The 25394-nt window shown below is 46.0% G+C and overlaps 1 protein-coding gene across 4 annotated transcripts in view; it reads left to right on the top strand.

The window, feature by feature from the left end:
- CCDC88A (coiled-coil domain containing 88A) overlaps positions 1–25394 on the top strand; it is a 200775-nt gene that overhangs the window by 146477 nt on the left and 28904 nt on the right. For all 4 annotated transcript variants that reach the window (XM_044289367.1, XM_044289368.1, XM_044289365.1 and 1 more), the window contains 3 exons: positions 11872–12015; positions 23609–23795; positions 25027–25172. In XM_044289367.1, coding sequence (XP_044145302.1) covers positions 11872–12015; positions 23609–23795; positions 25027–25172 — 477 coding nt within the window. The remainder of the gene's footprint in view (positions 1–11871; positions 12016–23608; positions 23796–25026; positions 25173–25394) is intronic.

The raw sequence follows: 25394 nt of genomic DNA, 5'->3' as shown, positions 1-25394 counted from the left end.
CTGATCCTCAATTGCTCACTGTTTTTAGGCTGCACAGACCGTTTGTCAGTCTCATTTTTCTGGGGTGATCGGCGGCCATTTTGTGTCTTGTGGTGCGCCAGCACAAGCTGCGACCAAGTGCATTTAACCCTCAATGGTGTGGTTGTTTTTTGGCTAAAGCCTACATCAGGGTGAAGCTGTCACACCAAGTGCATTTAACCAGCAATAGTCTGTTCATTTTTTGGCCATATCCCAGTCTAATTCTGTCACTAAATCCATACCGGTCACCCAGCGCCTAAATACTAGGCCTCAAATTTATATCCAGCTAAATCTGTCCCTAGTGCTGTAGCTGGGCGAGTTATTTAGTGTCCGTTCAAGCACATTTCTTGTTCTGGGTTGAAATACAATTCCCAATTTAGCAATTTCATAATTTAGTGGTTCCTGCTATATCAGAGCTCTTTGAAATCTATCCCAAAAAGGGTATATAATATTGAAGGTGCACATAGGGTCATTCAGAGTAACTTCACACACACCCGCTACTGTGTATTTCCAAGTCTAATTCTGTCACTAAATCCATACCGGTGACCCAGCGCCTAAATACTAGGCCTCAAATTTAATTCCCTCTAAATCTCTCGTTACCCACCGCTGTACTGTTGTTGCTGGGCAAGATATTTAGTGTCCGTCAAAGCACATTTTTTGTTCTGGGTTGAAGTACAATTCCCAATTTAGCAATTTCATAATTTAGTGGTTTCTGCTATATCAGAGCTATTTGAAATCTATCCCAAAAAGGGTATATAATATTGAAGGTGCACATAGGGTCATTCAGAATAACTTCACACACACCCGCTACTGTGTATTTCCAAGTCTAATTCTGTCACTAAACCCATACCTGTCACCCAGCGCCTAAATACTAGGCCTCAAATTTAAATCCCTCTAAATCTCTCGTTACCGTTGTCCTGTTGTAGCTGGGAAAGTTATTTAGTGCCCGTCAAAGCACATTTTTTGTTCTGGGTTGAAGTACAATTCCCAATTTAGCAATTTCATAATTTAGTGGTTCCTGCTATATCAGAGCTATTTGAAATCTATCCCAAAAAGGGTATATAATATTGAAGGTGCACATAGGGTCATTCAGAATAACTTCACACACACCCGCTACTGTGTATTTCCAAGTCTAATTCTGTCACTAAATCCATACCGGTGACCCAGCGCCTAAATACTAGGCCTCAAATTTAATTCCCTCTAAATCTCTCGTTACCCACCGGTGTACTGTTGTTGCTGGGCAAGATATTTAGTGTCCGTCAAAGCACATTTTTTGTTCTGGGTTGAAGTACAATTCCCAATTTAGCAATTTCATAATTTAGTGGTTTCTGCTATATCAGAGCTATTTGAAATCTATCCCAAAAAGGGTATATAATATTGAAGGTGCACATAGGGTCATTCAGAATAACTTCACACACACCCGCTACTGTGTATTTCCAAGTCTAATTCTGTCACTAAACCCATACCTGTCACCCAGCGCCTAAATACTAGGCCTCAAATTTAAATCCCTCTAAATCTCTCGTTACCGTTGTCCTGTTGTAGCTGGGAAAGTTATTTAGTGCCCGTCAAAGCACATTTTTTGTTCTGGGTTGAAGTACAATTCCCAATTTAGCAATTTCATAATTTAGTGGTTCCTGCTATATCAGAGCTATTTGAAATCTATCCCAAAAAGGGTATATAATATTGAAGGTGCACATAGGGTCATTCAGAATAACTTCACACACACCCGCTACTGTGTATTTCCAAGTCTAATTCTGTCACTAAATCCATACCGGTGACCCAGCGCCTAAATACTAGGCCTCAAATTTAATTCCCTCTAAATCTCTCGTTACCCACCGCTGTACTGTTGTTGCTGGGCAAGATATTTAGTGTCCGTCAAAGCACATTTTTTGTTCTGGGTTGAAGTACAATTCCCAATTTAGCAATTTCATAATTTAGTGGTTTCTGCTATATCAGAGCTATTTGAAATCTATCCCTAAAAGGGTATATAATATTGAAGGTGCACATAGGGTCATTCAGAATAACTTCACACACACCCGCTACTGTGTATTTCCAAGTCTAATTCTGTCACTAAACCCATACCTGTCACCCAGCGCCTAAATACTAGGCCTCAAATTTATATCCAGCTAAATCTGTCCCTAGTGCTGTAGCTGGGCGAGTTATTTAGTGTCCGTTCAAGCACATTTCTTGTTCTGGGTTGAAATACAATTCCCAATTTAGCAATTTCATAATTTAGTGGTTCCTGCTATATCAGAGCTCTTTGAAATCTATCCCAAAAAGGGTATATAATATTGAAGGTGCACATAGGGTCATTCAGAGTAACTTCACACACACCCGCTACTGTGTATTTCCAAGTCTAATTCTGTCACTAAATCCATACCGGTGACCCAGCGCCTAAATACTAGGCCTCAAATTTAATTCCCTCTAAATCTCTCGTTACCCACCGCTGTACTGTTGTTGCTGGGCAAGATATTTAGTGTCCGTCAAAGCACATTTTTTGTTCTGGGTTGAAGTACAATTCCCAATTTAGCAATTTCATAATTTAGTGGTTTCTGCTATATCAGAGCTATTTGAAATCTATCCCAAAAAGGGTATATAATATTGAAGGTGCACATAGGGTCATTCAGAATAACTTCACACACACCCGCTACTGTGTATTTCCAAGTCTAATTCTGTCACTAAACCCATACCTGTCACCCAGCGCCTAAATACTAGGCCTCAAATTTAAATCCCTCTAAATCTCTCGTTACCGTTGTCCTGTTGTAGCTGGGAAAGTTATTTAGTGCCCGTCAAAGCACATTTTTTGTTCTGGGTTGAAGTACAATTCCCAATTTAGCAATTTCATAATTTAGTGGTTCCTGCTATATCAGAGCTATTTGAAATCTATCCCAAAAAGGGTATATAATATTGAAGGTGCACATAGGGTCATTCAGAATAACTTCACACACACCCGCTACTGTGTATTTCCAAGTCTAATTCTGTCACTAAATCCATACCGGTGACCCAGCGCCTAAATACTAGGCCTCAAATTTAATTCCCTCTAAATCTCTCGTTACCCACCGGTGTACTGTTGTTGCTGGGCAAGATATTTAGTGTCCGTCAAAGCACATTTTTTGTTCTGGGTTGAAGTACAATTCCCAATTTAGCAATTTCATAATTTAGTGGTTTCTGCTATATCAGAGCTATTTGAAATCTATCCCTAAAAGGGTATATAATATTGAAGGTGCACATAGGGTCATTCAGAATAACTTCACACACACCCGCTACTGTGTATTTCCAAGTCTAATTCTGTCACTAAACCCATACCTGTCACCCAGCGCCTAAATACTAGGCCTCAAATTTAAATCCCTCTAAATCTCTCGTTACCGTTGTCCTGTTGTAGCTGGGAAAGTTATTTAGTGCCCGTCAAAGCACATTTTTTGTTCTGGGTTGAAGTACAATTCCCAATTTAGCAATTTCATAATTTAGTGGTTCCTGCTATATCAGAGCTATTTGAAATCTATCCCAAAAAGGGTATATAATATTGAAGGTGCACATTGGGTCATTCAGAATAACTTCACACACACGCTTCTGTGCATTTCCAAGTCTAATTCTGTCACTAAATCCATACCGGTGACCCAGCGCCTAAATACTAGGCCTCAAATTTAATTCCCTCTAAATCTCTCGTTACCCACCGCTGTACTGTTGTTGCTGGGCAAGATATTTAGTGTCCGTCAAAGCACATTTTTTGTTCTGGGTTGAAGTACAATTCCCAATTTAGCAATTTCATAATTTAGTGGTTTCTGCTATATCAGAGCTATTTGAAATCTATCCCTAAAAGGGTATATAATATTGAAGGTGCACATAGGGTCATTCAGAATAACTTCACACACACCCGCTACTGTGTATTTCCAAGTCTAATTCTGTCACTAAATCCATACCGGTGACCCAGCGCCTAAATACTAGGCCTCAAATTTAATTCCCTCTAAATCTCTCGTTACCCACCGTTGTACTGTTGTTGCTGGGCAAGATATTTAGTGTCCGTCAAAGCACATTTTTTGTTCTGGGTTGAAGTACAATTCCCAATTTAGCAATTTCATAATTTAGTGGTTTCTGCTATATCAGAGCTATTTGAAATCTATCCCTAAAAGGGTATATAATATTCAAGGTGCACATTGGGTCATTCAGAATAACTTCACACACACACGCTTCTGTGCATTTCCAAGTCTAATTCTGTCACTAAATCCATACCGGTCACCCAGCGCCTAAATACTAGGCCTCAAATTTATATCCCGCTGAATTTGAATACAATACATTGGGCCAAATAATATATTTGTTGTTGTGGTGAACCATAACAATGAGAAAAACATCTAGTAAGGGACGCGGACGTGGACATGGTCGTGGTGGTGTTAGTGGACCCTCTGGTGCTGGGAGAGGACGTGGCCGTTCTGCCACATCCACACGTCCTAGTGTACCAACTACTTCAGGTCCCAGTAGCCGCCAGAATTTACAGCGATATATGGTGGGGCCCAATGCCGTTCTAAGGATGGTAAGGCCTGAGCAGGTACAGGCATTAGTCAATTGGGTGGCCGACAGTGGATCCAGCACGTTCACATTATCTCCCACCCAGTCTTCTGCAGAAAGCGCACAGATGGCGCCTGAAAACCAACCCCATCAGTCTGTCACATCACCCCCATGCATACCAGGGAAACTGTCTCAGCCTCAAGTTATGCAGCAGTCTCTTATGCTGTTTGAAGACTCCGCTGGCAGGGTTTCCCAAGGGCATCCACCTAGCCCTTCCCCAGCGGTGAAAGACATAGAATGCACTGACGCACAACCACTTATGTTTCCTGATGATGAGGACATGGGAATACCACCTCAGCATGTCTCTGATGATGACGAAACACAGGTGCCAACTGCTGCGTCTTTCTGCAGTGTGCAGACTGAACAGGAGGTCAGGGATCAAGACTGGGTGGAAGACGATGCAGGGGACGATGAGGTCCTAGACCCCACATGGAATGAAGGTCGTGCCACTGACTTTCACAGTTCGGAGGAAGAGGCAGTGGTGAGACCGAGCCAACAGCGTAGCAAAAGAGGGAGCAGTGGGCAAAAGCAGAACACCCGCCGCCAAGAGACTCCGCCTGCTACTGACCGCCGCCATCTGGGACCGAGCACCCCAAAGGCAGCTTCAAGGAGTTCCCTGGCATGGCACTTCTTCAAACAATGTGCTGACGACAAGACCCGAGTGGTTTGCACGCTGTGCCATCAGAGCCTGAAGCGAGGCATTAACGTTCTGAACCTGAGCACAACCTGCATGACCAGGCACCTGCATGCAAAGCATGAACTGCAGTGGAGTAAACACCTTAAAACCAAGGAAGTCACTCAGGCTCCCCCTGCTACCTCTTCTGCTGCTGCCGCCTCGGCCTATTCTGCTGCTGCCGCCTCGGCCTCTTCCTCCGCCTCTGGAGGAACGTTGGCACCTGCCGCCCAGCAAACAGGGGATGTACCACCAACACCACCACCACCACCTCCGTCACCAAGCGTCTCAACCATGTCACACGCCAGCGTTCAGCTCTCCATCTCACAAACATTTGATAGAAAGCGTAAATTCCCACCTAGCCACCCTCGATCCCTGGCCCTGAATGCCAGCATTTCTAAACTACTGGCCTATGAAATGCTGTCATTTAGGCTGGTGGACACAGACAGCTTCAAACAGCTCATGTCGCTTGCTGTCCCACAGTATGTTGTTCCCAGCCGGCACTACTTCTCCAAGAGAGCCGTGCCTTCCCTGCACAACCAAGTATCCGATAAAATCAAGTGTGCACTGCGCAACGCCATCTGTGGCAAGGTCCACCTAACCACAGATACGTGGACCAGTAAGCACGGCCAGGGACGCTATATCTCCCTAACTGCACACTGGGTAAATGTAGTGGCAGCTGGGCCCCAGGCGGAGAGCTGTTTGGCGCACGTCCTTCCGCCGCCAAGGATCGCAGGGCAACATTCTTTGCCTCCTGTTGCCACCTCCTCCTTCTCGGCTTCCTCCTCCTCTTCTTCCACCTGCTCATCCAGTCAGCCACACACCTTCACCACCAACTTCAGCACAGCCCGGGGTAAACGTCAGCAGGCCATTCTGAAACTCATATGTTTGGGGGACAGGCCCCACACCGCACAGGAGTTGTGGCGGGGTATAGAACAACAGACCGACGAGTGGTTGCTGCCGGTGAGCCTCAAGCCCGGCCTGGTGGTGTGTGATAATGGGCGAAATCTCGTTGCAGCTCTGGGACTAGCCAATTTGACGCACATCCCTTGCTTGGCGCATGTGCTGAATTTGGTGGTGCAGAAGTTCATTCACAACTACCCCGACATGTCAGAGCTGCTGCATAAAGTGCGGGCCGTCTGTTCGCGCTTCCGGCGTTCACATCCTGCTGCTGCTCGCCTGTCTGCGCTACAGCGTAACTTCGGCCTTCCCGCTCACCGCCTCATATGCGACGTGCCCACCAGGTGGAACTCCACCTTGCACATGCTGGACAGACTGTGCGAGCAGCAGCAGGCCATAGTGGAGTTTCAGCTGCAGCACGCACGGGTCAGTCGCACTACAGAACAGCACCACTTCACCACCAATGACTGGGCCTCCATGCGAGACCTGTGTGCCCTGTTGCGCTGTTTCGAGTACTCCACCAACATGGCCAGTGGCGATGACACCGTTATCAGCGTTACAATACCACTTCTATGTCTCCTTGAGAAAACACTTAGGGCGATGATGGAACAGGAGGTGGCCCAGGAGGAGGAGGAGGAGGATGAGGAAGAGGGGTCATTTTTAGCACTTTCAGGCCAGTCTCTTCGAAGTGACTCAGAGGGAGGTTTTTTGCAACAGCAGAGGCCAGGTACAAATGTGGCCAGCCAGGGCCCACTACTGGAGGACGAGGAGGACGAGGATGAGGAGGAGGTGGAGGAGGATGAGGATGAAGCATGGTCACAGCGGGGTGGCACCCAACGCAGCTCGGGTCCATCACTGGTGCGTGGCTGGGGGGAAAGGCAGGACGATGACGATACGCCTCCCACAGAGGACAGCTTGTCCTTACCCCTGGGCAGCCTGGCACACATGAGCGACTACATGCTGCAGTGCCTGCGCAACGACAGCAGAGTTGCCCACATTTTAACCTGTGCGGACTACTGGGTTGCCACCCTGCTGGATCCACGCTACAAAGACAATGTGCCCACCTTACTTCCTGCACTGGAGCGTGATAGGAAGATGCGCGAGTACAAGCGCACGTTGGTAGACGCGCTACTGAGAGCATTCCCAAATGTCACAGGGGAACAAGTGGAAGCCCAAGGCCAAGGCAGAGGAGGAGCAAGAGGTCGCCAAGGCAGCTGTGTCACGGCCAGCTCCTCTGAGGGCAGGGTTAGCATGGCAGAGATGTGGAAAACTTTTGTCAACACGCCACAGCTAACTGCACCACCACCTGATACGCAACGTGTTAGCAGGAGGCAACATTTTACTAACATGGTGGAACAGTACGTGTGCACACCCCTCCACGTACTGACTGATGGTTCGGCCCCATTCAACTTCTGGGTCTCTAAATTGTCCACGTGGCCAGAGCTAGCCTTTTATGCCTTGGAGGTGCTGGCCTGCCCGGCAGCCAGCGTTTTGTCTGAACGTGTATTCAGCACGGCAGGGGGCGTCATTACAGACAAACGCAGCCGCCTGTCTACAGCCAATGTGGACAAGCTGACGTTCATAAAAATGAACCAGGCATGGATCCCACAGGACCTGTCCGTCCCTTGTCCAGATTAGACATTAACTACCTCCCCATAACCATATATTATTGGACTCCAGGGCACTTCCTCATTCAATCCTATTTTTATTTTCATTTTACCATTATATTGCGATGCTACCCAAAGTTGAATGAACCTCTCCTCTGCCTGTGTGCTAGGCCTAAATATATGCCAATGGACTGTTGCAGTGGTGGCTGACATGAAGCCTGATTCTCTGCTATGACATGCAGACTAATTCTCTGCTGACATGAAGCCAGATTGTCTGTTACGGGACCTCTCTCCTCTGCCTGGGTGCTGGGCCTAAATTTATGACAATGGACTGTTGCAGTGGTGGCTGACGTGAAGCCTGATTCTCTGCTATGACATGCAGACTGATTCTCTGCTGTCATGAAGCCAGATTGTCTGTTACGGGACCTTTCTCCTCTACCTGGGTTCTGGGCCTAAATTTATGAAAATTGACTCTTACAGTGGTGGGTGACGTGAAGCCTGATTCTCTGCTATGATATGAAGACTGATTCTCTGCTGACATGAAGCCAGATTGTCTGTTACGGGACCTTTCTCCTCTGCCTGGGTTCTGGGCCTAAATTTATGAAAATTGACTCTTACAGTGGTGGGTGACGTGAAGCCTGATTCTCTGCTATGATATGAAGACTGATTCTCTGCTGACATGAAGCCAGATTGTCTGTTACGGGACCTTTCTCCTCTGCCTGGGTTCTGGGCCTAAATTTATGAAAATTGACTCTTACAGTGGTGGGTGACGTGAAGCCTGATTCTCTGCTATGATATGAAGACTGATTCTCTGCTGACATGAAGCCAGATTGTCTGTTACGGGACCTTTCTCCTCTGCCTGGGTTCTGGGCCTAAATTTATGAAAATTGACTCTTACAGTGGTGGGTGACGTGAAGCCTGATTCTCTGCTATGATATGAAGACTGATTCTCTGCTGACATGAAGCCAGATTGTCTGTTACGGGACCTTTCTCCTCTGCCTGGGTTCTGGGCCTAAATTTATGAAAATTGACTCTTACAGTGGTGGGTGACGTGAAGCCTGATTCTCTGCTATGATATGAAGACTGATTCTCTGCTGACATGAAGCCAGATTGTCTGTTACGGGACCTCTCTCCTCTGCCTGGGTGCTGGGCCTAAATATATGCCAATGGACTGTTGCAGTGGTGGCTGACGTGAAGCCTCATTCTCTGCTATGACATGCAGACTAATTCTCTGCTGACATGAAGACAGATTCTCTGTTACGGGACCTCTCTCCTCTGCCTGGGTGCTGGGGCCTAAATATATGCGAATGGACTGTTGCAGTGGTGGCTGACGTGAAGCCTCATTCTCTGCTATGACATGCAGACTAATTCTCTGCTGACATGAAGACAGATTCTCTGTTACGGGACCTCTCTCCTCTGCCTGGGTGCCGGGGCCTAAATATCTGAGAATGGACTGTTCCAGTGGTGGCTGACGTGAAGCCTCATTCTCTGCTATGACATGCAGACTAATTCTCTGCTGACATGAAGACAGATTCTCTGTTACGGGACCTCCCTCCTCTGCCTGGGTGCTGGGCCTAAATATATGCCAATGGACTGTTGCAGTGGTGGCTGACGTGAAGCCTCATTCTCTGCTATGACATGCAGACTAATTCTCTGCTGACATGAAGACAGATTCTCTGTTACGGGACCTCCCTCCTCTGCCTGGGTGCTGGGCCTAAATATATGCCAATGGACTGTTGCAGTGGTGGCTGACGTGAAGCCTCATTCTCTGCTATGACATGCAGACTGATTCTCTGCTGACATGAAGCCAGATTCTCTGTTACGGGACCTCTCTCCTCTGCCTGTGTGTGTGCTGGGCCTAAATATATGCCAATGGACTGTTGCAGTGGTGGCTGACGTGAAGCCTCATTCTCTGCTATGACATGCAGACTGATTCTCTGCTGACATGAAGCCAGATTCTCTGTTACGGGACCTCTCTCCTCTGCCTGTGTGTGCTGGGCCTAAATATATGCCAATGGACTGTTGCAGTGGTGGCTGACGTGAAGCCTCATTCTCTGCTATGACATGCAGACTGATTCTCTGCTGACATGAAGACAGATTCTCTGTTACGGGACCTCTCTCCTCTGCCTGGTGTGTGCTGGGCCTAAATATATGCCAATGGACTGTTGCAGTGGTGGCTGACGTGAAGCCTCATTCTCTGCTATGACATGCAGACTGATTCTCTGCTGACATGAAGCCAGATTCTCTGTTACGGGACCTCTCTCCTCTGCCTGTGTGTGTGCTGGGCCTAAATATATGCCAATGGACTGTTGCAGTGGTGGCTGACGTGAAGCCTCATTCTCTGCTATGACATGCAGACTGATTCTCTGCTGACATGAAGCCAGATTCTCTGTTACGGGACCTCCCTCCTCTGCCTGGGTGCTGGGCCTAAATATATGCCAATGGACTGTTGCAGTGGTGGCTGACGTGAAGCCTCATTCTCTGCTATGACATGCAGACTAATTCTCTGCTGACATGAAGACAGATTCTCTGTTACGGGACCTCTCTCCTCTGCCTGGGTGCCGGGGCCTAAATATCTGAGAATGGACTGTTCCAGTGGTGGGTGACGGGAAGCCAGATTCTCTGCTATGGAACCTCTCTCCAATTGATTTTGGTTAATTTTTATTTATTTAATTTTTATTTTAATTCATTTCCCTATCCACATTTGTTTGCAGGGGATTTACCTACATGTTGCTGCCTTTTGCAGCCCTCTAGCTCTTTCCTGGGCTGTTTTACAGCCTTTTTAGTGCCGAAAAGTTCGGGTCCCCATTGACTTCAATGGGGTTCGGGTTCGGGACGAAGTTCGGATCGGGTTCGGATCCCGAACCCGAACATTTCCGGGATGTTCGGCCGAACTTCTCGAACCCGAACATCCAGGTGTTCGCTCAACTCTACTTATAATCCCTACACTGCGATTTATGCCTACATAATCTAATTAATCATTTCGGTTCAGTAGATTCTGTTAAAAACGTACTTTTAAAATATGCAAATTAACCTTGCTACCAGCAAGTAGGGCGGCTACTTGCTGGTAGCAGCCACATCCTCCTATCCTAAAGACGCCCCCTTCGCATGTTGATTGACAGGGCCAGGGAACGGGATCGTCCTCTGGCTAGCCCTGTCTGCTATCAAGATCTCGCGCCTGCGCCGTAACGGTATTCAGTCGGCGCAGGCGCACTGAGAGGCGGACACTCGCTCGGCCGCTCCATCCTCAATGCGCCTGCGCCGATGACGTCATCGAGTACACCCGGAAGAGACGGGATAACTCAGTGGCATAACTAGAACTGACTTTGCCCCAAAGCAAATTTTTGAAAGTTCCCCCCTCTACCTTGGTCCCCTTAAAACAAACCTTAGACTGGACCAAAAAAATATACTCTCCTCTTCTCCTTCTGCGAGTGCCTCTGCTCATCGTGCAGCACTGCCTCTAGGCACGCACTACCCTATGACCTGATGTCACATAGCGTCAGTTCATAGTGTGCTCCTACGCACACAACGTCCGGTCCTGAAGGTGTGCGCTGCCAGAATTTAGTGCACTAAACTTACCGCTCCCTGGGCCCTGAAAATAAATCCATTTGTCCCCCTCCCAGGCCCCTTCCTGATTTTGGGCCCCGTAGCAGCCACTTCCCCTGCTTCTATGGTAACTATACCCCTGGAATAACCCCTTTTAAGATCATATAGCTTTGCAGTATATTCTACCTGCAGTCACACAATGACCATAACTGCACTGTACTTCTTTAACACAGTCATCCATACAGAGATGAAAAAAACAAAAAAACAACCCTTGACTGTTTCAGGAAAAAAAATAAAGCACGTGCTTAGCCTCATAAAGCCTAACTTCATTCTCTTGTGTATATTCTGATTTGGCCAAATACAGTATTTTGTCTGATTAGTAGTTTGTTGGGAATGAGCGTGATGCTGCGGACAGGCGCTGCATTGTCAGAGTTCCAGGAAGCAAAGCGAAGCTGAACATGCAGTAACCCGTTTAAGAGATTTTTTATCCATTACCACACAGAAGTGTCTAAGGATTCAATATTCAGTGTCATAAAATATGTTATATGTCATATTGTCTTCCAGATACAATCAGTTGCTCAAACAAAAAGTGCATTTAGAAGACCTGGAAAAAGCTCTAAAAGAGGAGCAAGCCAAAATGTTGCAGGAGAACAAGGAGCGGGAGATGTTATCTTCAGATTATCAACGACTTACCGAAGAGCATCAGAGGTAAAAACAGCTAAGAACCATTTCTTACTAAACAAGGTGCAGTTATATTGATAGACTAATATTTCTAGATGATATAGCAATTTGGTGAATCGGCAACAGTCAAGTAGTGTTTAGACTACAAGTACATGAACGATGCATTTTTATGGCTTGAAAATTATGGATCCATGATTCCACATTTCTGTCCGTTGTGCATCTGTTCTGCAAGTCTGCAAAATATCTCAGTTTGTAATCCATTTCTCGCAGACCACAAAAAAACAAAAACAAAGACAAAAATTGGGGCCGTCACTTTAGTTTCCAGGCAACAGATCTGCAAAATGCAGATGGCACATGGATGGCTTCCGTGTGCTATCCTCAAATTTTGCAGAACCGTAGACTTGAATGAGACAACGGACCACATTTTGCGGCTAAGAATAGGACATGTTCTATCTTTTTTGCGGGCCAGACATACGGATGCAGAAGGCACACAGATGACATCTATGTGCTGTCCGCATTTTTTGCAGACCCATAGAAATGAATGGTTCTGCGTTAGATCTGGAAAAAAATGCGGATTGGACGTACAAGTAAAATATGGTTGTGTGCATGAGGCCTTATCCAGAATCGTAGATAAAGGGGTGCAGAGATAGCAGGCTATAAGGGGTGCAGAGCCCAGGGATGCACCTAGCCTTTCTGCTGCCTGAGACAAATACTGAAATGGAGCCCACCCCCCCATGCCAATTTTTTAACTGCTGTTAGACATACTTGGAGAACATTACATACAGAGCTAGAAAAACATACAGGGCAATACAGTGCCACATGCCTCTTACATCCACTGACGTGTCCTCTGATGTAGACATTCTCTTTCTTTATCTTCTCCATTCAGACCAGACCGCCATGATGATTTCTTTCAGCCATCTCTTGTCTCTCCGGAGTTTGACAAACACCCCATCCTGTCACCTTTAATACTGTGCCCACTGTGCTTCCCAATACTATACTACAGAAACAGATAATCCCCCTGAAAATACTATTACCATACAGATAGTTCCCCTTCAATAATTATTGGCACACGGTGCCCTAAAAAATAACTGTGCCCAGCAAATAGTGTCCCTGAAACTTGTAGTGCCTAAACATAGTGTCCTCCAAAAATAATCGTGCTAAGCTGATACTGTGCCAGGGTGTCTCCCAATGTAATAGTATTCCCAAAACTCCCCCCAATAGTAATAATTCTCTGCCAGAGTGCACCCAATAGTAATAATGTCCCTCATTTTGCCTCCAGAAGTAATAATGTCCCCAGGAGTAATAATTACCCCTATAATGTGTGCCTTTACAAAAATAACCCCTTATAATGTTTGCCAGTAAAATAATCCCCCCTTGCAATGTGTGCCAGTACAAAAATGCTCCCTTATAATATGTGGCAGTACAAAAATACCTCCTTATGTGTGCCAATACCAAAAACGTGTGCCAGTGAAAAAAAACAACAACTTTTAGTGTCCCCCCAAATGTCCCCATAGCGGCCCCCTTAGAATGTGTGCCAGTACAAAAATGCTCCTTTATAACTTGCACCAAGTATAAAAAAAATGCCCCCTTATGTGCCAGTACAAAAACTGCTCCCTTATAACGTGTGTCAGTAACTACACCCATTAAGTGCCCCCAGTTGAATAGATGTTTGCTGTCAGAGATGCAGTAAAAGACACAGACATCTACTAGTCTGTGCCCTGAGCTCTATGCAGCCCGGCTCAGGCAGCGCGATAATGATGACACCGGCCTCTGATAGGCTACAGGAACTAGGACTAAAGCCTATTAGAGGAAACGGTGGGCCAGGGAGACATCGCTCCCATGCCCCCTCGCGGCATTCAACTGTATTGCTGTCCTGAGTACAGCGATGCAGTTGAATATGTAGAGATGAGCGTTTCCACAATGGAAGCTTTCATTGCCCATGCCCCTTCCGCTGCCCCCCTCTCACCTCGCCTCATTGGTAGTGCACCCCTGGCAGAGCCCCTCTGCCACATATGGAGAACAGGGCCGTTTCTAGGGGCGGGCGGGACGGGCGGCCGCCCGGGGCGCTGTCAGAAGCAGGGGGCGCCCGTTGAGTAAAAAAAAAAAAAATTGGGTTATGAAAGTAAAGGATCGGGCGGCCGGCCGACGGCGCCCCTCATGCTGAGCCTCCTGCGCTGCAGACTGAGTTGTTAATGTAGCGTGGCCGAGCTCTGTTCGGTCTGGCCCGGGGTACAGGAGCATTTGTTTCCTGTACCCGGCCGGACTGAAAGGAAGTGCACACTAAGTGAGCACTTCCTGTCAGCCGGGTACAGGAAACAAAAGCTCCTGTACCGCGGAGCGAACAGAGCTCGGCCACGCTACATTAGAGGTGACATTGACAAGGGGGAGGAGTAGAATGAGACAGAGTGACAAGGGGGGGGGGAGTAGTAGACTGAGAGTGACAAGGGGGGGGGGGGAGTAGTAGACTGAGAGTGACAAGGGGGGGGGAGTAGTAGAATGAGAGTGACAAGGGGAGTAGAATGAGAGTGACAAGGGGGGGAGAAGAGAGTGACAAGGGAAGGGGGGGAGAAGAGAGTGACAAGGGAAGGGGGGGGGAGAGTGACAAGGGAAGGGGGGGAGAAGAGAGTGACAAGGGAGGGGGGGGGAGAGTGACAAGTGAGGGGGGGGGGGAAGTGACAAGGGAGGGGGGGGAGAGTGACAAGGGAGGGGGGGAGAGAGTGACAAGGGAGGGGGGGGAGAAGAGAGTGACAAGGGAGGGGGGGGGGGAGAAGAGAGTGACAAGGGAGGGGGGGGGAGAAGAGAGTGACAAGGGGGGGGGGGAGAAGAGAGTGACAAGGGAGGGGGGGGGAGAAGAGAGTGACAAGGGAGGGGGGGGAGAAGAGAGTGACAAGGGAGGGGGGGGGAGAAGAGAGTGACAAGGGAGGGGGGGGGGAGAAGAGAGTGACAAGGGAGGGGGGGGGGAGAAGAGAGTGACAAGGGAGGGGGGGGGGAGAAGAGAGTGACAAGGGAGGGGGGGGGGAGAAGAGAGTGACAAGGGAGGGGGGGGGGAGAAGAGAGTGACAAGGGAGGGGGGGGGGAGAAGAGAGTGACAAGGGAGGGGGGGGGGAGAAGAGAGTGACAAGGGAGGGGGGGGGGAGAAGAGAGTGACAAGGGAGTCCGCAGAGCCAGACTGCAGCCAGAGACCAGATCATCTAATTGTCCTGGTGGTAAGTAGACAATGCAATATGTGTATTATTTAATTGTTTAGTTATTAATACTACATTTTGCGGACCGCACATTGCCGGCACTAAGAGAATATGCCTATTCTTGTCCGTTATTGGGGACAAGAATAGGACATGTACTATTTTTTTTAAGGATCGGAATTGCGGATCCGGGTCCGCAATTCCGGATCTGATAAGGAAGGGGCGGGGGTGCCAATTTTTATCTTGCCTAGGGCGGCAAAAATCCTTGCACCGGCCCTGGTCAGACTTACTGACGTCACGCGCCTGATCCTCCCACTAGGCGGCGCAGGCGCGTGACATACAGTGACTGAGTGAGCGCCGCACCGCCCGCCCTGAGCCCCTGAGCAGTGCTGATGCCTGCTGTGAGGCGAGTGATGGTCTGGGGGGGCATTAATTACAATGGGGGGATGGGGGTTATTACAATGGGGGGGGGCATTAATTACAATGGGGGGATGGGGGTTATTACAATGGGGGGGGGGGCATTAATTACAATTGGGGGAATTAATTACAATGGGGGGGGGCCACTGTGGGAGACATGAAAATGGGGGCCACTGTCACTGTGGGGGACATTAAGTTTAATAAGGATCACTATGGACATTATTTAGAATGGAGGCTGCTGTTGGTGTCATTACTCATTATAACTGTATAATGTCTGATAGGCCTAGTCCTGAGCTGAGTTATATTACCCTGCCCATGCCCTGTATAATAATGTACCCATCCCTGATACCCCTTAGTTATATTACCCCGCTGGAGTAATATAACTAAGGGGTATCAGGGTACATTATTATACAGGGCAGGGTAATATAACTCAGGACTAGGCCTATCAGACATTATACAGTTATAATGACATCCACAGCAGCCTCCATTCTAAATAATGTCCATAGTGATCCTTATTAAAAATAATGTCCCCCCACAGGAAGGCTCTGCGGGCGGCGGCGCTCACTCACTGTACCTCACTCACTGCGTGGCGTACAGTGAGTGAGGTGAGCACCGCCGCCCGCACTGCCTGCCTGCCTGTTACCGCCCGCCCGGAGCAGTGCTGAGAAAGAAGCCTGCTGTGAGTGAGAGCCTGAGTCTATGGGACAGTGGGTCACTGTGACCGTCCGTGCAATGTGGTTCCACATTTTTTACACTTATTTCATCGAGCAGTTGTGAGGGGGGGGCGTTTTTTGGACTCTCGCCCTGAGAGAAATTTTACCTAGAAACTGCACTGATGGAGAAGCCAGCGTTATAAATTGTACATGGCAAGTGTGTCTGTGTGGGGTCCTGTTATAGATTTGGCATTGTGACCTAGGAATGTCACGTTCTGCCATTGCTATCACTGGGCTGTATCAGCCATTTGGTAATTCAAAAATAAAAACCCTCCCATCGATTATTTTTTTTTTTTTTTCTTGTAATGTCTGCCTACAATTACTGGTATTTGGTGAAGTTTCCACAGTTTTACATTTATTCTCCTACATCCCTTTATCAATTTTCAGAATATGATTTACTGGGTTTTACAGCAACACCAAACATAGCTAATAGAAAAAGTTAATACCGCACAATCGTTCAGTAAGCTATCCAGTTTTTGGTGGAAATAATGTTTCAAAATCATCCGAAAATCCTATTAAATCAAGCTCAGGTTAAATGTCCTCCCACAAGGTACATTATATATAATACATATTATAGGGAGGGTAATGTCTCATCACATGCTGAAGAGCAATGATGGGGTATACTTTCATTCTGGTTTGAAGAGACAATAGCAGCATTCTGACACCATGAATAGTTATTACAAGAATTACCCAAATGTCTTCTCTCTTTAATAGACTGAAAAAGATGTCTGCAGACAGATATCGGTCTAATAACTGTTATTCTAAAGGGATTGTCCACACTTAGGGCTCATTCAGACGACTGTATCCATTTTGCGGTCCACAGCCAGCCCTATGATAAAAATGACTATTCTTGTTCGCAAAATCGGACAAGAATAGGACATGTTCTATCTGTCTGCATCTTTTGCGCCCTCATTGAAATGAATGGGTCCGCATCTGTTCCACAAAATTGTGGAATGGATGTGGAAACAAATATAGAGTCGTCTGAATGAGCCCTTAGAAAAAAGGGTCTGCTCTGTAATAAGAAATGGCCCCACCTATGAGCTGTGTCTGGCGTTGGGAATTGAGCTGCAATACCAACCACAGCCATGGACAAAGGGTGGTGCTGTTTTAAAAAATAAAATAAAGATAACCCCTGTTCTAGTTGTAAGAGGCTATTCCCCATCCACAGGATGGAGGACAATGATCAGGTTGGTGGGGGTCCAACTGCTGTGAACCCTATTGATCACGGGGGCAGGGACCCTGTACCCTGAAAGGACCCCTGACATAAGTGGAGCTGCAGGTCGAGCATGCACACTGCTGCTCTATTTATCCCATCTTGTGATCGTGGGGTCCCAGCTATGATCGTGGGGACCCCCACTGTTATAATAACTTGTTAGAATAAGGGTCCATTCACACGTCCGCAATTACGTTCCGCATTTTGCGGACCCATTCATTTCAATGTGCTACCCGGACACGGAATTGCGGACCCGCACTTCCGGGTCCGCAATTCCGTTCCCGAAAAAAATAGAACATGTCCTATTCTTGTCTGCAAAATAGGCATATTCTATTAGTGCCGGCGATGCGGAACGCACATTGCCGGTTTCCGTGTTTTGCGGATCCGCAAAACACACGTGTGAATGGACCCTAACTTGTTATAACCTACTAGAAGTAGAAAAAACCTGGTCAGTATAAGAATATTTTGACATTAGATTAAGGCCCAGTTACATAACTGTATTTTTCATCCACATCTGATCCGCATTTTTTGCAAATGGGATGCGGACCCGTTAATTTCAATGGGTCTGCAAAAAATGTGCACAGAATACAGTGTGCTGTCCGTATCCGTATGTCAGTTCCGCAGCCCCACAAAAAAGCGAGAACATGTCCTATTCTTGTCCATTTTGTGGACAAGAATGGGCATTGTTACAATGGATACGCAAAAAAACATGGATGTCATCTCTATTTATTGTGGATTCGTGTTTTGCGTAGCGCAAAATACATACGGTGTGTGAATGCACCCTACAGAAGAATGCATTGCAGGAGCACTTGTGACCAGTAAATTGCTAGTAAAGCTCATTTCCCTGGCTGCTGCTGAATGTAATGAATAGATATCCCATCATGGCTAGTCAGCAGGCTGGAAAGCTCCGATCAGCGGGATTATCTCCTACGTGAGCCCAATGCTCCTTAAGTGGACACCATGGAGAATAGGATAGTGTCATTACTATGTATCACGTGCAAAAGGGAAATGACATGGGTATAAATTGGAATGTTATTCTACATAACCAGCACTTGTGTTCTATAGCAGTTTCATTATAGCAAAAATGAAAACCCTCTGCACAATACCAAAAATATTTATAATAAAATATGTATGTCAGGTGAATATACAGGTGAGCACCTTTAAATTTTAGCATTACTTATAATTGGAGAGTTTGTAGAATATTGTATATTCATTTGACGAGAGGTTATTACAAGTGCGATCTACAGTTTTATTTTGTTTTGGGGTTTTTTTTGTGCAAAATTTTGTTTTTGACACAAGGGACAGGTTTCCTCTCCATAGCAACGCTGGCTGTAATAATTGCCGTATCCCGTCAGCTTGTACAGCTCATTCTGTGACACATTCCCCATGAGAATTTTCTTCAATATTAATGTGTAATAACCAGTGAAAACCATACAAAAGACCTGCAGTTTTTCAATTTGCAGGCTCAAAAAATTCTCATCTGTAGTAGACTAAAATAATCTTGCTCAAGCATAATGCACTTTATTCTTCATGCTGGGGTGAGTTATTCTCAAAATGTGGAACATAAAAATAAAGATAAGGGCGGCAGTCCTTCCCCTCCATATGCTCCAAGGAGGCTCAAAATGTACAGTCTATACTATCAATTCTTGCATTACAAAATTACTATGTAATACTAAATTTCCTAATATAATCGAAAGGGGGACATTTATCATGAGGGAAATTTTTAAAGTCCGCTTTACAGGAGCCTGAGTTGCCATAATCTGCGCCAAATTTGTGAAACGTTGCGTGATGTTTGACAAATTTGATGCATCTTTTAGTCCAGAACTTCTGCTTTGAGATGTTCCTCCATTTTTTTACCAGAGTAAGGCCTCTTTTTTTCAGACTGTATACGGAACCATTAATTTCAATGGGTCCACAAAAAAACCTGAAGTTACTGTGTGCATTCAGTGTCCGTATTTCAGTTCCGCAAAAAAATAGACCATGTCCTAATATTGTCCGCATTACAGAAAAGGATAGCATTGTTCTATTAGAAACAGAATATGTCGGCAGATAAGAACCATTTGGCCCATCTAGTCTGCCCAATATACTGAATACTATGGATAGCCCTTGGCCCTATCTTACATGAAGGATGGCCTTATGCCTATCCCATGCATGCTTAAACTCCTCCACTGTATTTGCAGCTACCACTTCTGCAGGAAGGCTATTCCATGCATCCACTACTCTCTCAGTAAAGTCATACTTCCTGATATTACTTCTAAACCTTTGCCCCTCTAATTTAAAACTATGTCCTCTTGTAGCTGTTTTTCTTCTTTTAAATATTCTCTCCTCTTTTACCTTGTTGATTCCCTATTAGGGGCCATTAGATGTCATCCGTATTTTTTGCGGACCGCAAAATACGTTTGTGTGCATGAGCCCTAAATTTGCGACAATTTTTTAAAACTTTTTTTCTAAACGCCAAAGTTCATAAATCTGGTGTATATCAGCTCGACAGCCTAACCAGTTCAAAACTGGATCGAGTGGTGTAAAAAGACAAAATAATTTATAAAGCAGTATTTTATAACTTTTTGAAGCCAAAATGCTGGAGTGCAGAGCATGATAAATCCTCCCTAAGTGTCTCAGGGGCATTGCTAGAATTCATAGGTATCTTTAGGGTTGGTGGACAGGAGAGTCACGGCATGTTGTGTGGGGAATAACTATGTAGCATCAAGTAGGGGCGTTGCTATGGTCTCAAAGGTCCGGGGCCCAAGCCCCAATGAATATGGCCCAGTTCTCTAAGTTGTCCCCTCTCCCCACACACCACATTTTGCTGTACTTGCTATACAGCAGCACATACCTGTCACATCCAGGGCCTCCAGGTGACGTCTCCTTTGATGTAGATCTTCTCCGTCATCATCTTCTCCATTTGGTCCATAAACTTCTCTCAGCCGCCTCATCTCTGCAGAGTGTGACACACAGACAGCTTCCTCACATTTCTGTCATTATCCCCCAACCTGGAGTCCCCACAGTGTTATCCTGCTGCTCGCTAGTGCTCCCCAATACCCCCAAATACTATCCTGAAGAAAAAATACTGCCCCCATTGTAATAGTGCTCCTCATAGTCCCACCAATAGTAATTCCCTTCTAGCATGCCCTAATTAGTAATACTGCCCCCTACAGTGCCCCCAACAGTGATAACGCTCCCCAGGAGTGCCCCCATTAGTAGAAGAGCCCTCCAGTATTAATAATGCCCTCACAGAGCCCTCAGTAGAAATAAGGCCCCCTATTGTTCCCCAAGTGGTAATAAAGCTATCTACAGACCCCTCAGTAGTAATAATGCCCCCATAGTGCTCCTAGTAGAAATAAGGCAGATCTATAAGTCCCTCCTATAGAGCCCCCAGTAATAATAAAATGCCTATATTGTCCCCTGGATTTTTAATATCCCCGCAGTGCCTCCAGTATTTATACTCCACCCCTGCTGTTCTAATGCTCACCCTGAAGTGCCCCCAGTATTTATATTCCTCCCTCCACCATACAGGCCCATGTCAATAACATCACACCATCTTTCCTGCCCCCTCCAAAATACAGTCCTATGCAAATAACATCACTCCCCTCCCTTCAGCCCCTCCAATATATAGTCCCATGTAAATAACACTATTTCCCACCCTCCGCCATAGAATCCCATGTAAATAACATCACATCATCTCTCCAGCCCCCTCCAAAATACAGTCCCATGTAAATAACATAACCTTCTCAATTGTCTTCAACATACAGTCCCAAGTAAATATGACCCCCCTCCCAGCCGACTCCAACATGCAATCCCATGTAAACATCACCCCCTCAACATTCATTCCCATGTAAATAACATCATCCCCCCACCAGCCACCTTCAACATACAGTCCCATGTAAATAACATCACTCACTCCCTCAGACCCCTGTTACATCACTGCCTCCCCCAGCCCCTCCAAAATACAGTCCTATGTAAATACCATCACTCCCTTCCACAGACTCCTCCAACATACAGTCCCATGTAAATAACATCACCCCCTAGCCCCCTGCAACATTCATTCCCAAGTAAATAATATGACTCCCTCCCCAGCGACCTACATGCAAATAAGTTTCCTCCCTTCAGCCCTAACATACAGTCCCAGTTAAATAACCACAACTCCCAGCATTGCTCTGCCTCTCCCTTCACTTACCTTTCCTCATGTAGCAGACATCACCACAGTTTCTTCCCCCAGGACTTCTCCTCTTTACTGCCTTCCTCTTCTGCACTAGTCACATGATGGTGACATCATCGCAGGTCCTTCTCAATCACTGCTTGTTTTACTGTTCACATGACCTGTGATGTAAAGATAGGTCCTTCAGCTCTTCAAGTGCATTAGATTCAATTGTATTGCCGTCCTGAGGAGGGCAATACGCTTGTATCTATCTGGCAGGCAGTACAATCGGGGCCCGGGACAAAACATCAGGGGCCCAGACCCCGAATGATTTAACCTAGCAACGACCCTGGCGTCAAGTAAAATCTTTTCCTTTGTCTTATGTCTTGCTTTAGCCTCAATGCAAAATAATTTGCGACATGATAAAAATGTATAGCATGCTGCTGAATAGAAATAATATAATTAAGTCAGAGAGAAATTAAGCAACCGTAAAACATAATTACTTGTGGTTGGCATTTTCTTTGCTTGCCCTTTCTTTTCCATCCGGCCCAGACCAGCGTAAATGTACTTATGCAGTGTTTGCGATTCAGGCATCTTATTCCAGACACAAGGGTCCCATGCCAGCTGCAATGCCCTATATTCCAGTTACAACGACCTCCATGACAGCCACAATACCTCATATTTCAGTAACAAGGCCACCATGACAGCCACAATATCCTATATGCCAGTAACAAGGCCGCCATGACAACTACAACACCCCATATGCCTGTAACAAGGACCTCGATGACAGCCATAATGCCCTTAGGACAGCTGCAATGCTCCCTATTGACAGCCACAGTGCCCTCCATGACAGCTTTAATGCTACCCCCCCAGAAGTACCCCCCCCCCCCAAGAGCACAAACACCCTAATCCCTTGCTAGGTAGTATAACAATAACAAAGACAGGTGCACTCTGCGGTCTTACTAATGCTCATACTGATGTAAAATTGAAAGATTAGCTAACATATCCTACTTTGGAGAACATGTCTGAGCCCGAGTACCGCGCTGGTATTGCCCAAACGGCACAGGTAGGTTTAGCGTTAGGGCTTGAGAAACCTTGGCCGCGGTGCTCGGGCTCAGACATGTCCTCCACAGTAGGATTTTATGGCTAAATCTCTCAATTTTACATCAGTATGAGGGTTAGTAAGACAGTAGAGTGCACCTGTCTTTGCTATTGTTATATTATTTTTACTGTTTATCACATCCACACATTTGCTATCCTATGTAGGATGTCCATTGTGGTCCGCTGCGGGCATCCTCCATTGTATGCATTTTTGCTGGGGATTGCCATTAGCAGCGGACCACAAGCGCAGGATCTGCCCCCCCCCCCCCCCCCCCCCCCGGTATAGATGCACCACTGCATATGGGGTTGAGCACTTCCTGCTTTTTAATACCACGCCAATCTGTATATTGAGTATGCAGATACAATATGAAGTGGTGACCAGCATGAAACCCCCAGTACACTGGACAAGTTGCTTGGGGTAAGTACCCTCAGTACAGTGGCCTATTGAGGCCACTCAGTGCCTTTATACTAGAGCAATTCTATAATGTGTTCTTGTAGGTAAACCATACGACTGATTTTTATGATATCACTCAGACTTATAATTAAGGGCAAGTTCCCAGCAACTGAGGACCCCATTATACTGTAAATGATAATGAATGGACTCCAATTCTACTTTTAGTTATTCTTTAATTATATTAGTTTCTGCAGTAGATGACCTATAAGCCAACTCTATGTGGACCGTGAACTAGGGTTATGCATATAGCATAGTTAGAATTTTTGTTTCTACATTTGTCCTTAACAAAACGCTGGTACCAATTATGTCCAGAATTACTACATACAGAAATATGTAATAAATCTGTGCTAATGATATGTAATAAATATTGTAATAACATTTTATTGCTTTTTTTGACCCTTGTAGGCTTAATCACACATATAGACAGCTATTACGTGAAAATGAAAGTCTTCAAAGTGACCATAAAAACCAGAAAACCATGTTAAACAGCGGAAAACTGGAACAGACAAGATTAGAAGCTGAGTTCTCAAAACTAAAAGAGAAATATCAGAAGTCGGATATCACAGTCACTAATCTGACCAACCAGTGTGAGGTGGGCATCGGGTGTACCCAAATTGGGATGTTATTTTCCCTAAAATTATTCCAGCTGGTCTACCCCTGTCCATGTTTCCTATTACTGGCAAAGGGTGACACTAAAGCAGCTTTCAATATGGTTGAAGGGGTTGTCCGGGTTCAGAGCTGAACCCGGACATATCCCCATTTTCACCCAGGAAGCCCCCCTGACGTGAGCATCTGAGCAGTTAATGCTCCGATGCTCTCCTTGCCCTGCGCTGAATCGCACAGGAAAAAGGCATTTTCTGGAGTTCCGGTGATGCTCCGATGCTCTCCCTTGCCCTGCGCTGGATAGCGCAGGGCAAGGGCTCTTTTATTTACAATAACACACTGCTGAGCGGAGGTTTCTGCCCAGCAGTGAGCGCGGTGACTAATGGGCGGGCTTTAGCGCTGCCCTAGCCTGTAAAACGGCTAGGGCAGCGATAGAGCCCGTCCATCAGAGACGGTGATGTTACCCAACACACTGCTGGGCAGAAATCTCCGCCTAGCAGTGTGTTGTTGTAAATAAAAGAGCCCTTGCCCTGCACTATCCAGCGCAGGGCAAGGGAGAGCATCAGAGCAGGAACTGCTCCGATGCTCTTGTCAGGAGGGCTGCCTGGGTGAAAGCCCTGAACCCGGACAACCCCTTTGAATCAGTGGTACCATACATTACATTATCCCTGTGTAATATTACATAGGTTTAGGTCACTGCTATGACATTTGGGGATTTTCTAGTGAGCTTGAAAATTTAGCAATATCAAGGTGATCATCAGAAGTGCAGAGCTCATAGCTAGACTTTCCTTCACCTGGGGCAAAGGTTCAGTTCAGTGCCCTAGCTCTGTATTTTTAAATACCCTGGCCAAGCAAAGTGGCTTGTTAGAGCCACCTGACACCAAACACCTGGGATACATGCCCCAGTTACACCCCTGTGATAACTGCCCCAAATGGTTGAGTCTGGTCATTACATGCAGTTAAATAATCACACCATATATTACACTATGTGAACCTAAAAATAATTTTTAACCTATGCCTCCAGAAAGTAAGACGTGATTGTTTAGAAATGTTTTTACCTTTTAACAAATATAAACAATTGTGAATGGAAGTTATCCAAGTTTTATTCGAAGTTTTTTCTTTATCTTATGTTTTTTAAAGATGGAAATATGTAGACTGTTCATGAACATTCAGAATGTCTTTATTGTATTGTGTGTAACTTTTTAAGTTTTACTCTACAGCTCTTACGCCAAGTGAAAGGAAATTTGGAAGAGGAGAACAGACATTTGATGGGCCAGAACCAAATATTAGCATTACAGAACAAGACTTTACTGGATCAGAATATGGAAAGCAAAGATTTTTATCAAGGGGAACAAAGGCAGTATATGTAGGTTGACACATTACAATGCATGAACAAAAGTTCAAAATGTCTTCTCAAGCTCTAACATAAACTTGACTGGAGCTTCCCTTGCCTACTACATTCTGCTGGAAGTTTTTAAGCATTGGGAAGTAACATGGACACTAAAAGATGCCTGTATTTTTCCATCTAAAATTGGGTTAAAAGGCTTAAATACAAGAACTAAAAATTCCCTTTTGGTTTCTTAATGAT

Source organism: Bufo gargarizans, chromosome 4 (assembly GCF_014858855.1).
Source record: "Bufo gargarizans isolate SCDJY-AF-19 chromosome 4, ASM1485885v1, whole genome shotgun sequence".
NCBI lineage: Eukaryota > Metazoa > Chordata > Amphibia > Anura > Bufonidae > Bufo > Bufo gargarizans.
Note: the sequence above shows the minus strand (reverse complement) of the source record. Positions and strands in the feature narration are given on the sequence as shown.